The following is a 13,293-nucleotide window of genomic DNA, read 5'->3' on the forward strand; positions in this document are numbered from 1 at the left end:
AACACTTACACAATGCTTGCACTGTACTACACACTGGATGGTATTCTTTATGTATATTACTTATGTATCTCTTGTAAGCATCCAAAGAAAGAAATATGATTACTTATCCTATCTAAAATAAGAAAACTGTCATAGTATTTTCTACTAAATAGTAGGATTAGAGTTCAATTGCAGAAAGTACAGCTCTAGTAATCAAGTTCCAACCAACAATGCTCTTGGATATACACGCAACATAGGAATTTACCCATATAACAACTGTGCTAAGTGCCTGAGCTGGGCACACTTAGCTTTGATATTCACCCAAGCTTGCAGTCTCCCTCAGGAGGAAAACACTTGGTTTAAAGGATAAGTGTGCATAAGTATTTTTTAAGAAAGAAAAATTAAAAATTATTCTGAACTTGACAAATAGACAGGTATAAAATGATATATCATATAGTTCACATAAAGTGCCAGTAACATAGTAAACACAAAAATAAAAGACAAAAATTTAAAAGACTCAGTAAAGACAGTAATTTTTTTTTTCTTTCCAAATTCCTCAACAGCATCCGGATAATTCCAGTCAAAATCCTGGTCAGGTTTTCTTCAAAGTATTGTAAACTGAGTTTTAAAATTTGAAGGGGGTGAAAGCAAAAGGTCAATAAGATGGAAGGTACTCAGAATTCACTAGGCCACGGAGAATTGTTCTTGGAGCTTCTACAAACAATCTACCAGTCAGTATTTTCCAGCAGCAGTGAGGCAGTCACTTGCATGACTAATGGGAAACAACTACTGCGTTGAGGCAGTACTGCCTCCTATGTGCTGTTTCTTCTCTCCCTTCTTTCCTTTCTCTGTTTATGTCACTCACTTCTTTTCCTTTTTTATCTAGTATTTAACTTCAGTTGATATAGCTATTACTTCTCTCAATTGTATTACATTTTTGGAAGCTGCAGAAATAGCTCCCAGTGGACTCCAGGATGGTAATATTATTTGATTAATTAAAATAAAAAAGATTTGGGTTCAGCACAAGACCCTAGTGGGACCCTGCACCCATGTGGGACACCTGGAGGAAGCTCCTTACTTCAGTTCAGCTCAGCTCCAGCGACTGTGGCCACTTGGGGAGTGAACCAGTACATGGAAGATTGTTCTCTCAGTAAATTTGACTTTCCCGTAAAAATAAAAGATTTATTTGTAAGGCAAAGTTTCAGAAAAGGTAAAGCACACAAAGATAACAAGAACTCTCATTTCCTGACTTATTTCATAAGCAACTGCAATGCTTAGGCCTGGGCCAGGCTGAAGCCAAGAGCCCAAAATTTCATCTGGGTCGTTCATGTGGGTGGCAATGATCAAACACATACCTGTCAGAATGACAAGAAGAGGTTACAAAACCATGACTGTAGAAGGATATTGCAATAAAAAGACAGAACTCGGTAAAAATGGAGATTTAAGGAAAAGGTAATTCACATATAACACGAAGACTAACTTTCTGAAATAGAGATTTAAAAAATTTACTCACTTATTTGAATCTTAGAGTTACAAAGAGAGAGGGAGAGACAGAGGTCTTCTATCTGACCCATTGCTCACCAGATGGCCGCAACAGCCAGAGCTATGCCAGACCGAACTGAGAAGCCAAGGGCACCTTTCAGGTCCCTAGGTCTAGCAGCAGGGGCCCAAGTACTTGGGCCACCTTCCACTGTTTTTCCCAGGAGTGAGCAGGTAGCTCCATGAAAGTGGAGCAATTAGGACGTAAGCCAGTGCACGGAGGGGATGCTGACAGCTCAGGCAGCAGACATATTTGCTATGCTACAAGGCTGTCACTGGATTAACTCTTTACATAAACAAAATATTTATAAAAACTGACGATATACAAGATCATTAAGCAAGATGCCACAAATAAGCCAAATGAAGTCATAAAAAAGTAACTTCTAGATTGTGCAAATAGGAAAAATTGGAAGCAAAAAGATAAATTTTCCTGACTGGAAATTTAAAAATAAAAACAGCCTCTAAAACAAAGCTAGAACACACTTTTAGACATATTTTGAAATGAATAATAAAAATGATACTTTAAAACTGTGGTATTTAAAAAAACAGCGAAAGAAAAAATATGTAGACTAAAATACATATCAAACAACAAACCACAAAAATTAGTGATTTTTTAAAAAAGATTTATTGATTTTTATTGGAAAGTCAGATGTAGAGAGAGCAGGACAGAGAGGAAGATCTTCTGTCCATGGTTCACTCCCCAAGCAGCCACTGTGGCTGGAGCTGAGCTAATCAAAAGCCAGGAGCCAGGAGCCTATTCCAGGTCTCCCACACGGGTGCAGGATCCGAAAGATTTGGGCTGTCCTGGACTGCTTTCCCAGGCCACAGGCAGGGAGCTGGATGGGAAGCAGGGCTGCCGGGATTAAAACCAGCACCCAAATGGGATTCTGGCGTGTTCAAGGTGAGGACTTTAACCACTATTTCATCACGTCAGGCCCCAAAATTAGTGATTTAAACACTCATTTCAATAATCAGAAAAAGAAAAAAGTAAATTACAAGATCACAGAACATCACAAATAACAAACATTCAAATGGAAGCTCAATAATGCCACAAAGATTCTTTATAAAGACATTTCAAATATCTAATTGAGACTGATTAAGCCATAACCCAGCTATCCCACTCCTAGGAATATACCCAAAAGAAATTAAAACTACATATGAGAAGGGGATCTGTAATCCTACATTTACAGCAGCACAATCTACAATAGCAAAGACATGGAAACAATCCAGATGCTCATCCAAAGAGGAGTGGCTAAAGAAAGTGTGGTACATCTGTTCCATGGAATATTATTCAGCCATTAAAAAGAACAAAATTATACAATTTGCAACTAGATGGTCAAACTAGAGACCATTACACTCAGTGAAATAAGTCAATCACGAAAAGAGAAATAAACATATGTTTTCTCTAATATAAGGAATCCATCATGCAAATTGGAATGTATAGTGGTAGAGTAATGGAGGTTACCATATCCAGATGTGAAGACACAATGTAACACGCACCTCTGCTTCCACAGAAAAAATGGACTCCCAATGAAAGTGTTAGATATATCTAGACAATGGGATGATGCACTGTCTGGGCACACTTAAATAGCAGACTGATGGAACTGTAACTCCTTATGAAGAGTTGTAACATTACAGGAAAAATCAGTTAGGGGGTGGAAATTGGAGGGAGGGGAATCCCAGACTATACAGAATTGTACCATAAATAAAAAAAAAAAAAACTGATTAAGCTACAAAAAGCCACAAGCAGAAACAAAATATACTCTACCACATACAAAACAAATATTAAAAAGACGATACCAGATACCCAAAACAATCTTATTTGTCATGAAATCTGAATAAACTCATTAGAATAAAATCTACAGACATCAGTACAAGAAGAAATAGAAAAATTCAACAGTTTTATACTTACTGGAGAAATTAAATCAGTAAATTTAAAATGTAAAAAGAAAAAGAGAACCCAGGCACAGATGGGCTTCACCCACAACTTTTCCAAATATTCTTTTTTCTTTTATTTTATTTTCATTACAAACTAAGATATACAGAGAGGAGGACAGATAGAGAGGAAGATCTTCCGTCCGATGATTCACTCCCCAAGTGACCCCCAATGGCCAGTGCTATGCTGATCCAAAGCCAGGAGCCAGGAACTTCCTCCATGTCTCCCACGCAGGTGCAGGGTCCCAAGGCTTAGGGCCATTCTCGACTGCTTTCCCAGGCCACAAGCAGGGAGCTGGATGGGAAGTGGAGCTGCCAGGATTAGAACCGGTGCCCATATGGGATCCTGGAGCGATCAATTATTTTAAAAGGAATTACTCACAGATGATAAGATTTTGTATGCAGAAAATGCATACATCTGCTATTAGATTAGTAATTCTATTGGAACTAAGAAAAGCACTGTACAGAAATCAATTAGATTTCTACATAAGAAACAATCAAGAATTAGAAAACAATTTCTGAAAAAGATACCATATATGAAAGCATTCAAAAAAAATCAATGATTAATAAATCTGAAAAAGCTATAATAGGGGCCTGGTGCAATAGCCTAAGTAGAAATCCTTGCCTCGCATGTAGCAGAATCCCATGAGTGCCAGTTTACGTCCTAGTTGCTCCACTTCCCATCCAGTTCCCTGCTTGTGGCCTGGGAAAGCAGTGGAGGATGGCCCAAAGCTTGGGATCCTGCACCCATGTGGGAGACCTGGAGGAACTTCCTGGCTCCTGGCTTCGGATCAGCACAGCACTGGATGTTGTGGCCACTAGGGAAGTGAACCAGCAGACAAAAGGTCTTTCTGTCTGTCCTTCTCTCTGCAAATCTGACTTTCCAATAAAAAGTGGCCTACCAGCTAAAGTCCTCGCCTTGAAAGCCCCGGGATCCCATATAGGCGCCGGTTCTAATCCCAGCAGCTCCACTTCCCATCCAGCTCCCTGCTTGTGGCCTGGGAAAGCAGTCGAGGATGGCCCAAGGCCTCGGGACCCTGCACCCACGTGGGAGACCTGGAGGAGGTTCCTGGTTCCCGGCTTCGGATCGGCACGCACCAGCCATTGCGGCTCACTTGGGGAGTGAATCATCAGACGGAAGATCTTCCTCTCTATCTCTCCTCCTCTCTGTATATTTGACTATAATAAAAATGAATAAATCTTAAAAAAAAAAATACTTCCACAACAATCTACCAGCAACCAGCCAGACTGAATCCTAACTTCACATTAGCCACAAAGGAAAAATGCACTGTGAAATGCAGCTGTCAAGAATAGCTAAAAAAAAAAAAAGATATACTAGGCCTCTGCGCTATAAGCAATAGATATGCATTCATAGATACGGCAAGAAATGTTTACTATGTTCAAAATTAATTTCATAGTATAAGCAATGTTTCAAAAGTGATCCATATTTCAGTATAACGTCAACCAAAATTTTATAAATTTTTTTGTTCTGTTTATTTCAGTGGCTTTTTATAAACTAACCTTTAAATCTACACATACAGAAAATCAATCATTAGGAAAGACTTCGTAAATTTATTCAGATGTTTAAGAACTCTATTAAATAGAACATATAGAGGTGGTGTTTTATAGCAGTAGTGAAAAATCCTCTTAAAAATCAGCATTGAGTGCTCAAGTTCCCTGGCAATAAGGGAAATCCAAATTAAAACATCAATGAGGTACCACCTGACGCCAGTAAGATTGGCCCACATGAAAAAAAGCACCAACAACACTTGTTGGCAAGGTTGCGGGGAAAAGGGAGCCCTACTCCACTACTGGTGGGGCTGCAGGTTGGTACAGCCTCTATGGAAATCAGTATGGAGAACATTCAAACAACTCAAAATCAACATACCGTATGATCCAGTAATAGCACTCCTAGGAATATATCCAAAACACCTGTTTCATGAGAAACCAACATGCACCCCTATGTTCATAGCAGCACAATCAGTAATTGCAAAAACATGGAAGCAACCAAAATGCCGATTAGCAGAAGATTGGATAAGAAAGCTATGGATCATGGAATACTACTCAGCTATTAAAAAACACAAAATGCAGTTCTTTGTGGCCAAATGGGCCAAACTGGAAACCATAATGCTAAGGGAAATGAGCCAATCCCAAAAGGTTAGATACCACATGTTTGCATTAATTTAAGATGAAATGATGTCAATATGAAAAATAGTATGTGTAAAATGTAATATTATCTTAATCTCAAACAGACTATCTCACATGTAATCAGATATTATGAAGCAACCAACGAACCAACAATAAATGTGAGTCAGACTGCTTATGATGTACATCAAAGAATGGTAAATCCTAATATACTTTTAATACCCTATGTTATTCCGTAAGGGGGTGGACGAGCAGAGAAATCTTCCATCACCCTAGAAGGTGTGAGGAAGATGTGAAATATTAGTTATTCCTCACTAGGGTATTGCGGATTTCTCTGCACGTCCCTCCTAAAACTGTTCTGCACCTAAACTGTTGACATATGTCTTGTTGGAGTTATAAGCCAGTCTAGACTACTCGGAAAAAAAAAAAAAGCCACACGATGTGGTTAAGAACTCGAATTTATTTTTAACATATTGGTTACTCAATACTATGTCAATTAATTCCATAATATTGTAAATTGTTGCTGATGGTATGTTAGAGCTTTTAATTGATCGGGATGATACTCTGCTGGCTCTGCCTTCAGACCAGAGAGAGTCTCCCCAAGAAGCTGTTGAACTTGACTGGACAATAAGATGCTGGACTCTATGTTTGGTATATGCTTGCAATGAGGGAATCTCAACTGAACTTGAACTGTGGTTATGCAACAAGGTGGAGGAATCCACCATGGGGGAAGGGTTTGGGGAGGGGTGGGGAGAACCCCAGTACCTATGAAACTGTGCCACATAATTAACTGTGCCATTGTAATTAATGAATAAATCAAAAAATAAATAAAATATATTTTAAAAATAAGCATAAAGATAATTTGGCAAAATATGCAAAATAAACCAAGAATTTTGACACCCTCACTCCAAGATACATTGTATTTACAAAAAGAATCACCTCCAGGTATGTTTAGGAATGAATGCCAAAGGAATAATTACCAAGCATTTTACCATAATGCAGAATATCTGCAAAATCTTGGAATACAGAATTAATTTATATTAATAGGATAGTAAGTAATTTTCTATTTAAAAGAATATTAATTGAAAGATGCTAACTGTAAAGACTGATAAATTCAAGCATTTAAACATGTAACAAAACAAGTCACAGAATAACTGAACTACCTATGACAATGGACTTGATCCAAAAAATATAAACTCCTTCAAATCATGAAATAAATACAATGTAATGGAAAATGGTTTTAAAAATTCTAGACATTTCAGAAAAGAGAACCCAGGGGTCAGGACTGTGGCATCTGAGTTAAACTGCTACCTGAAATACCAGAAGCCCATTCGGGAAAAGTGATAGTTTGAGTCTTGGCTGCTCTGCATCTGATCCACCTCCCTGCTAATGTGCCTAAGAAAGTAGAGGGAGATGCCTTAACTGTTTATGTCCCTATAACACAGAGGAGACATAAATGGAGTTCCTGGCTCTTTGCTTGGCCCAACACCAGCCTTTTGGGATAGAAGATGTCTTCCGATCACTGACTTTCTTTCTGCAACTTGCTTTCAAATAAATAAATGTTGGGTCTCTCTCTCTCTCTCTCTCTCTCTCTCCTTTCAGGAGACAATTCATCTCTTGGATCACACCCAGGAAGTGCTTCCCTCCTTTCTTCACAATCACTATAAAACTTACTCTGTGTCTACAGCTGATTCCCGACTTTTAATTTTATACTAGGCTAAGGAAAAAACCTACCAATCTTTGCCAGTAGCATTATACTTTAACAGCATTTTCTTCCTTTTCCTACACTTCCCAAGTCACAATACATTTATATATCAGAAAAAATTAAGATTGTAACAGTGAAATGAATGACTACAGCATTGTAATCAATTGGGGACAAATAACAGGGAGTGGAAGGAGGCCCTTTGCATGTAAATCTGTATCATGAGTAAAAAAAAAAAAAGGCTTCTAAAAAACAAAAAGAAATAAATGTAAAAACAGTGTCAAAGTAAATGTAGGGCTGGGCGGGCACAGTAGCCTAGTGGCTAAGGTTCATCCCTTGCATCTGCTGGGAGCCCCTAAGAGCGCCAGATCGTATCCGGGCTGCCCCACTTCCCATCGAGCTCCCTGCTTGTGGCCTGGGAAAGCAGTCAAAGATGGTCCAAAGCCTTGGCCCATGCACCCACCTGGGAGTCCCGGAAGAGGCTCCTGGCTTCAAACGTGCTCAGGTCCAGCCATTGTGGCCACTTAGCGAGTGAACCAGTGGATGGAAGATATTCCCCTCTGTCTCCCCTCCTCTCTGTATATCTGACTTTCCAATAAAAAAAGAGTAAATGTTTAAAAAATGAAAGTGTTAAAGTGTGTGTGTGGGGGGTCAGGGATCGGTGTAGTGACTCAACACACCAATCCTCTGCCAGCAAGTGCCAACACCCCACATGGGGTGCTGTTCCAGTTCTAGTTGCTTCACTACCTATTGTGTTCCTTTCTGTGGCCTGAGAAACCAGTGAGGGATGGCTCAAGTCCTTGGAACTCTGCACCCACGTGGGTGACCTGAAGGAACCTACTGAATCCTGGCTTTATATCAGCTCAGCTCTGGCCATTTTGGTCACTGGTGGAGTGAACCAGCAGATGAAGGATTTCTCTCTCTCTCTCTGTCTTTACTTCTTTCTATAAATCTGCCCTTCAAATAAAAATAAATAAATTAAAAAAAAAAAGAAAATCCAATTGGTTAACATACATATATGTGCAAAATGTTGCACCCCTATCAGCTAGGGAAATTACAACTAAAATGAAAAACAACTATAGATTATCAGATTGGCAAATACTAAAAGATCTAATACTGTAAGCACTGGTGAATATACAAAGGAATGAGTCTTACACTGCAAGTACAAATATAAACCGAGACTTGTCATAATCTGGTATAAAGAAATAAAAAATGAAAAAAAGAACAGTTAGATGTTTCAACATGGATGGAAGTCAAAAGTATGCTGATAAGAAACACCCTGGATTTGTACCCTGCTTTTCTGTATTGTACAGACAGTAAAGCAGATCAGTGTTGACCAATGTGGGAACATACGGGAGAGGTTATTTGCAGGGTTATGGGAATGTTTAAAAACTGGATCACAGCAATGGCTACACAACTCTTCAAATACCAAAAACATTAAGTTATGCACTCAAAATAACTGAATTTTTAATGTATAATCATTTTAGTAATGCAATTAAAAGTGTCAAACGGGCTATACATATCATCAAGCTTTTCTGAGGGAAAATGATTTAAAACTCGCACAACTTGATTTGCTTTTTCCCTGCCACCATTTCCTTCCCTCTTTAAGGGAAAGGAAATGTAGCAGCACAACAAAACCAAGTTTTTTTTAAAACATGGAAACTATAAGTCTTCACAGAAAAACCCCCAGTTGCTAAACACTAGAATAAGAATAAAGAAAACAGTTTACTAAGGCAATTTTTAAAATTCTCAATGATAGAACACAAATCTTTCATCCCATAACACTTGTAGTAAGTTTGTAAAATAACTTGGCATAAGACCAATGATATTGAGGAGGGCTGCGGGAGAGGACGTCTAGCTCGGATCCCGAACCCAGCCCGCCATGTGCCCATGGCTCATGGTGGGCTGGGCCGGATATGCCTGGGTGCGGGGCCTGCTTCCTTCCGGGGTGAGTATGCCCATGGCTCATGGCGGGCTGGGCCCGGGTGGCCAGTGCCCCATTTGGCGCCAGGCTGTGCCTGCTGGCCACCCGGCTGGGGAGCTCTGGGGTAATGGATGTCTGAATCGCTGCTTAGATACCTCTAGGGTGACCCCACTGTTTCTGGGATCTGAGTCAACCCTAAAGATTTCCAATGCCAGTAACTGTTCCTTTGAAGAACTTCCAATCCCTTAATAATGCTGAGCTTTGAACACCTATCAAGTAAAAGATAAGCTCCGGCTTGTCTAGCAGACTGGCACCTAATGGTCCTCGGAGCAACCACGGGCAGGTGCATGATTTGCGGCAAGGAACGTGCCCAATCTGGGAGGTAGGGGGACGCCACAGCTGGGATGAGGTTCCCACCAAGGGGTGTATGTGCTGGAATGGCGGCTGCGTTCTATCTAGGAAACAGTTGTAGTCACCCAAGGCACTAGTGTGGGCTGGGATTGGATGCACCAGGCCGGTTCAGATCCCAACACCATCTGGTGTTATGGAGAACCAGGGTAGATGTGGGACTGACTAGGCTGGGTCTCACTCCTCTTCTGAGCCATGTGTGAGCTGTATGGGGGTATGGACGAGCCATGGCTGGGCTGAAACATCCAACAACAAGAACCAGAATGGGGTGAAAGCCAGCCAGGGAAAGCCACTGTTCCTGCTAGGACAGGAGGTGAACCGAGTAGGGTTGGCTCAAGAACCCCCTGGCAAGCGCAAAATCTGGCATTGGGAGGGGTTCTGATGGAGGAGCCTGGGCAACTCCTCTGGCAGGACACAGTCCCTGCAGGTAAGCGCAAGAAGCATGATAGGAAACAGCCCAGAATAGGCCATGGAAAGTTTCCCAATGGCATACATTCGGCATGGGTCAGGAGCAGACCAGGCTGAATCAGTTCATGTCATCCACTGGCAAATCCGAACACCAGAACAGAGTGTGGGTTGAGCCGGGTTTGGTCGCGACAAAACCAGTGCACAATATGGAATGCCAGGGCGTGGTTGCCTGTACTGGATATGAATGCAGCACCCATCCAGCACACGTGAGATCCAGGAAGGAAGGAGCAGAGCTGGCGGGGGGATTAACGGGCTGGTCCCCTCGCTGGACAGCCACTCCCACTGGAGAACGTGGGCTGGGATAGAGACAGACCAGACTAAGCAAGGCTACAACACCTGTGCACTGCATGTGGACTAGATCAGGGCCGCAGCATCAGCTGGCAGAAGCTGGCACTGGGGACTAATTCTGTCGCGTCAAATCACAGAACCACCTAAAGAGTGCATAAACCGGGACAGAGAGACCTGGGAGGGAAAAAGTGGGTTCCCCCTTCTTGGGTCACTATTCCCGTGGGAGGGCATGAAAACTAGGACGGGGGCTGGGATGGCTAGATAGAGAGGCACTCAACCACATATGTGAGGGCTGGATAGTTGAGTTGGTTAGATAGAACTAAGCTTTAATACCCACTGACAAGTACCAGAGCCAAATGGGATGGGGGACAGACTGGTCTTCTGCTACACATACTGGCAAACCAGGGTAGGGGGCGGGCTTGGTGGAGGTTATTGTGGGTCGCCCCGACTAGGCTGCAGCTCCCACTGCTTGATGTAAGGGCCGAACCAGACTGGACTGCAACAACCATTGGTTCCAGTGCAACTCGGGACTGAAAATAGAACCAACCCAGCAATTGCAACCACCAGCTGATCGGGGTGATGGACTGTGCCGGGCCCTGTGCTTGCTAGAACATACAAGAAACTAATCTGGGAATACCTCAAAGTATCTTTGGAGCTCTCCCCAATTGAACTGCTGGACTCAGAACTCTAACCAAGAAAAGACAGAAGACAGAATAGGACAATCATTCATCTCAGCTATATGTTAGCAGCGAAATATGGGGCAAACGGAGACTTCATGATGGACCATATCAATCAGTGGACCACCTCATCGAGCGAAACTGGCAGCGACTCATAACTTGAGAACTATTAACACCACTTGAGCACATATCTCAGAGCATGCCCCACATCCGGGACTTGGGGTGGGCGGGAAACCAGGTGGGGCTTCTCCCTCAATGTCCCCCTCTACCTCAGATACATGATGGAAACAATATTGACATAATAGCATTGCCCACCTCCCTATCCCCCTGAACCTTTTTTTTTCTTTTTCTTGTTTTCCTTTAACTATAGTTAACTATGTAAAGATTGTCAACAATACAATAAAATGGATTAAAAAATAAATAAATAAATAAATAAAAATAAAAATTCAAAAGTAAAAAAAAAAAAGACCAATGATATTTTGAAACTGTGCACTTTTCATAAAATAACAGAGTAGTTTTACATTAGCTGACACAGTAATCTAGTTTAGTTTAGAACACATCCTTGCAAATATTTATTTTTCCAGAAAAAAATGTCTGTGGGTGGATTTGCTTTTACCGTGGACGTGAGGAGGAAACTGCCAGGTCTTGTTAGCTGAGGCACTGATGTTCCTGCGATCGCCATGGCAACGGTCTGGCTTATCATGCTTCCGCTCTCACTTTCATAATCGTCAGGTGCTAGACAAATCGGTCTCCCTCGCTGATTGTGAGTTTCTGAAGATAAATAATAAAAATTAAAACTGTTTAGCTCAACTAAGCTTTACCAAGCATGTAATTTCTTATCTAAGCCTGTACTATGTTTTAAAAGAAAAACCTGTCAAAATGTAGTATTTATCATTAGATTTCCCTATTGCACACAATTTAAATATTTTCAACTTAAAATTCAGAGTTATACAGAACTTCCACTTAGTAGCAAAAAAAATGATATAACAACATTGATATTTTTACTTTAGGCAAAGAAATCCAATTTTATAATTACAAAACGGGAAAGGCAAACAGCTGGCTATCTAATATCTTTCAAAATTCTTAATACATTGTTTTCAAGAAATGTTTTTGCTTTTATCAAGCTGTAAGTACTTAAGTGAGTTATTTGGTAGTTTAAATTAATATAATAGCTCTAAAAATATTGTTACAACCTCAATTCTTATTTTTTAAGTTTATTTATTTTTATTGGAAAGGCAGATTGTACACAGAGGAGGACAGACAGAAAGGAAGATCTTCCATCTGATTCACCACTCCCCAAGTGGCAGCAAAGGCTGCAGCAGGGTCAATCTGAAGGCAGGAACTAGTAGCCTCTTCCAGGTCTCCCACGTGGGTGCAGGGTCCCGAGGCCTTGGGCCATCCTTGACTGCTTTCCCAGGCCACAGGCAGGGAGCTGGATGGGAAGTGGAGCTGCTGGGATTAGAACCGGCGCCTATATGTGATCCTGGTGCGTTCAAGGCGAGGACTTAACCTGCTACACTATCATGCCGGGCCCACAACCTAAATTCTAACAAGCCTAAGTAAATTATAAATATGGCAAAGTACAAGCAGCAGAACCTGTGGATTTTGGTTCTTCTAAGAAGCAATGCAAATTCAATTTGTTAATACAATGCTAGCAATAAACCTAATTCTTGACAGTCAAGTGTATATTAATAATATTCACTTTAATTATATATGTATTTGGGGCCCGGCAGTGTGGCCTAGTGGCTAAGGTCCTTGCCTTGAATGCCCCAGGATCCCATATGGGAGCCGGTTCTAATCCCAGCAGCTCCACTTCCCATCCAGCTCCCTGCTTGTGGCCTGGGAAAGCAGTCAAGAACGGCCCAAAGCCTTGGGACACTGCACCCATGTGGGAGACCCAGAAGAGGTTTCTGGTTCCTGGCTTCGGATTGGCACAGCACGGCCGTTGTGCTCACTTGGGGAGTGAATCATATGATGGAAGATCTTCCTCTCTGTCTCTCCTCCTCTCTGTATATCTGACTTTGTAATAAAAATAAATAAATCTTTAAAAAAATTATATATGTATTTGAATAAAGTTGCACTTAAAAGTATAAATATATGTCAAATTTTCTTGTATTCTTTCTCAGATGCACTGTAGATATTCACAAAAACAAAACCATTTCCTAAAGGAAGGTAAAAAAATTATTACAATGGCTTTACTTGTAAATTCATCATTAAGAACTACTTAA

General features: G+C 41.0%; 1 protein-coding gene across 4 annotated transcripts in view; it reads right to left on the reverse strand.

Annotated features, from left to right (window-relative positions):
- Positions 1-13,293, reverse strand: part of DOCK7 (dedicator of cytokinesis 7) — a 224,280-nt gene that overhangs the window by 48,948 nt on the left and 162,039 nt on the right. For all 4 annotated transcript variants that reach the window (XM_004588728.4, XM_058657374.1, XM_036494308.2 and 1 more), the window contains one exon: positions 11,682-11,836. In XM_004588728.4, the coding sequence (XP_004588785.3) occupies positions 11,682-11,836 (155 nt within the window). The remainder of the gene's footprint in view (positions 1-11,681; positions 11,837-13,293) is intronic.

This window comes from Ochotona princeps, chromosome 2 (genome assembly GCF_030435755.1).
Source record: "Ochotona princeps isolate mOchPri1 chromosome 2, mOchPri1.hap1, whole genome shotgun sequence".
Classification (NCBI taxonomy): domain Eukaryota; kingdom Metazoa; phylum Chordata; class Mammalia; order Lagomorpha; family Ochotonidae; genus Ochotona; species Ochotona princeps.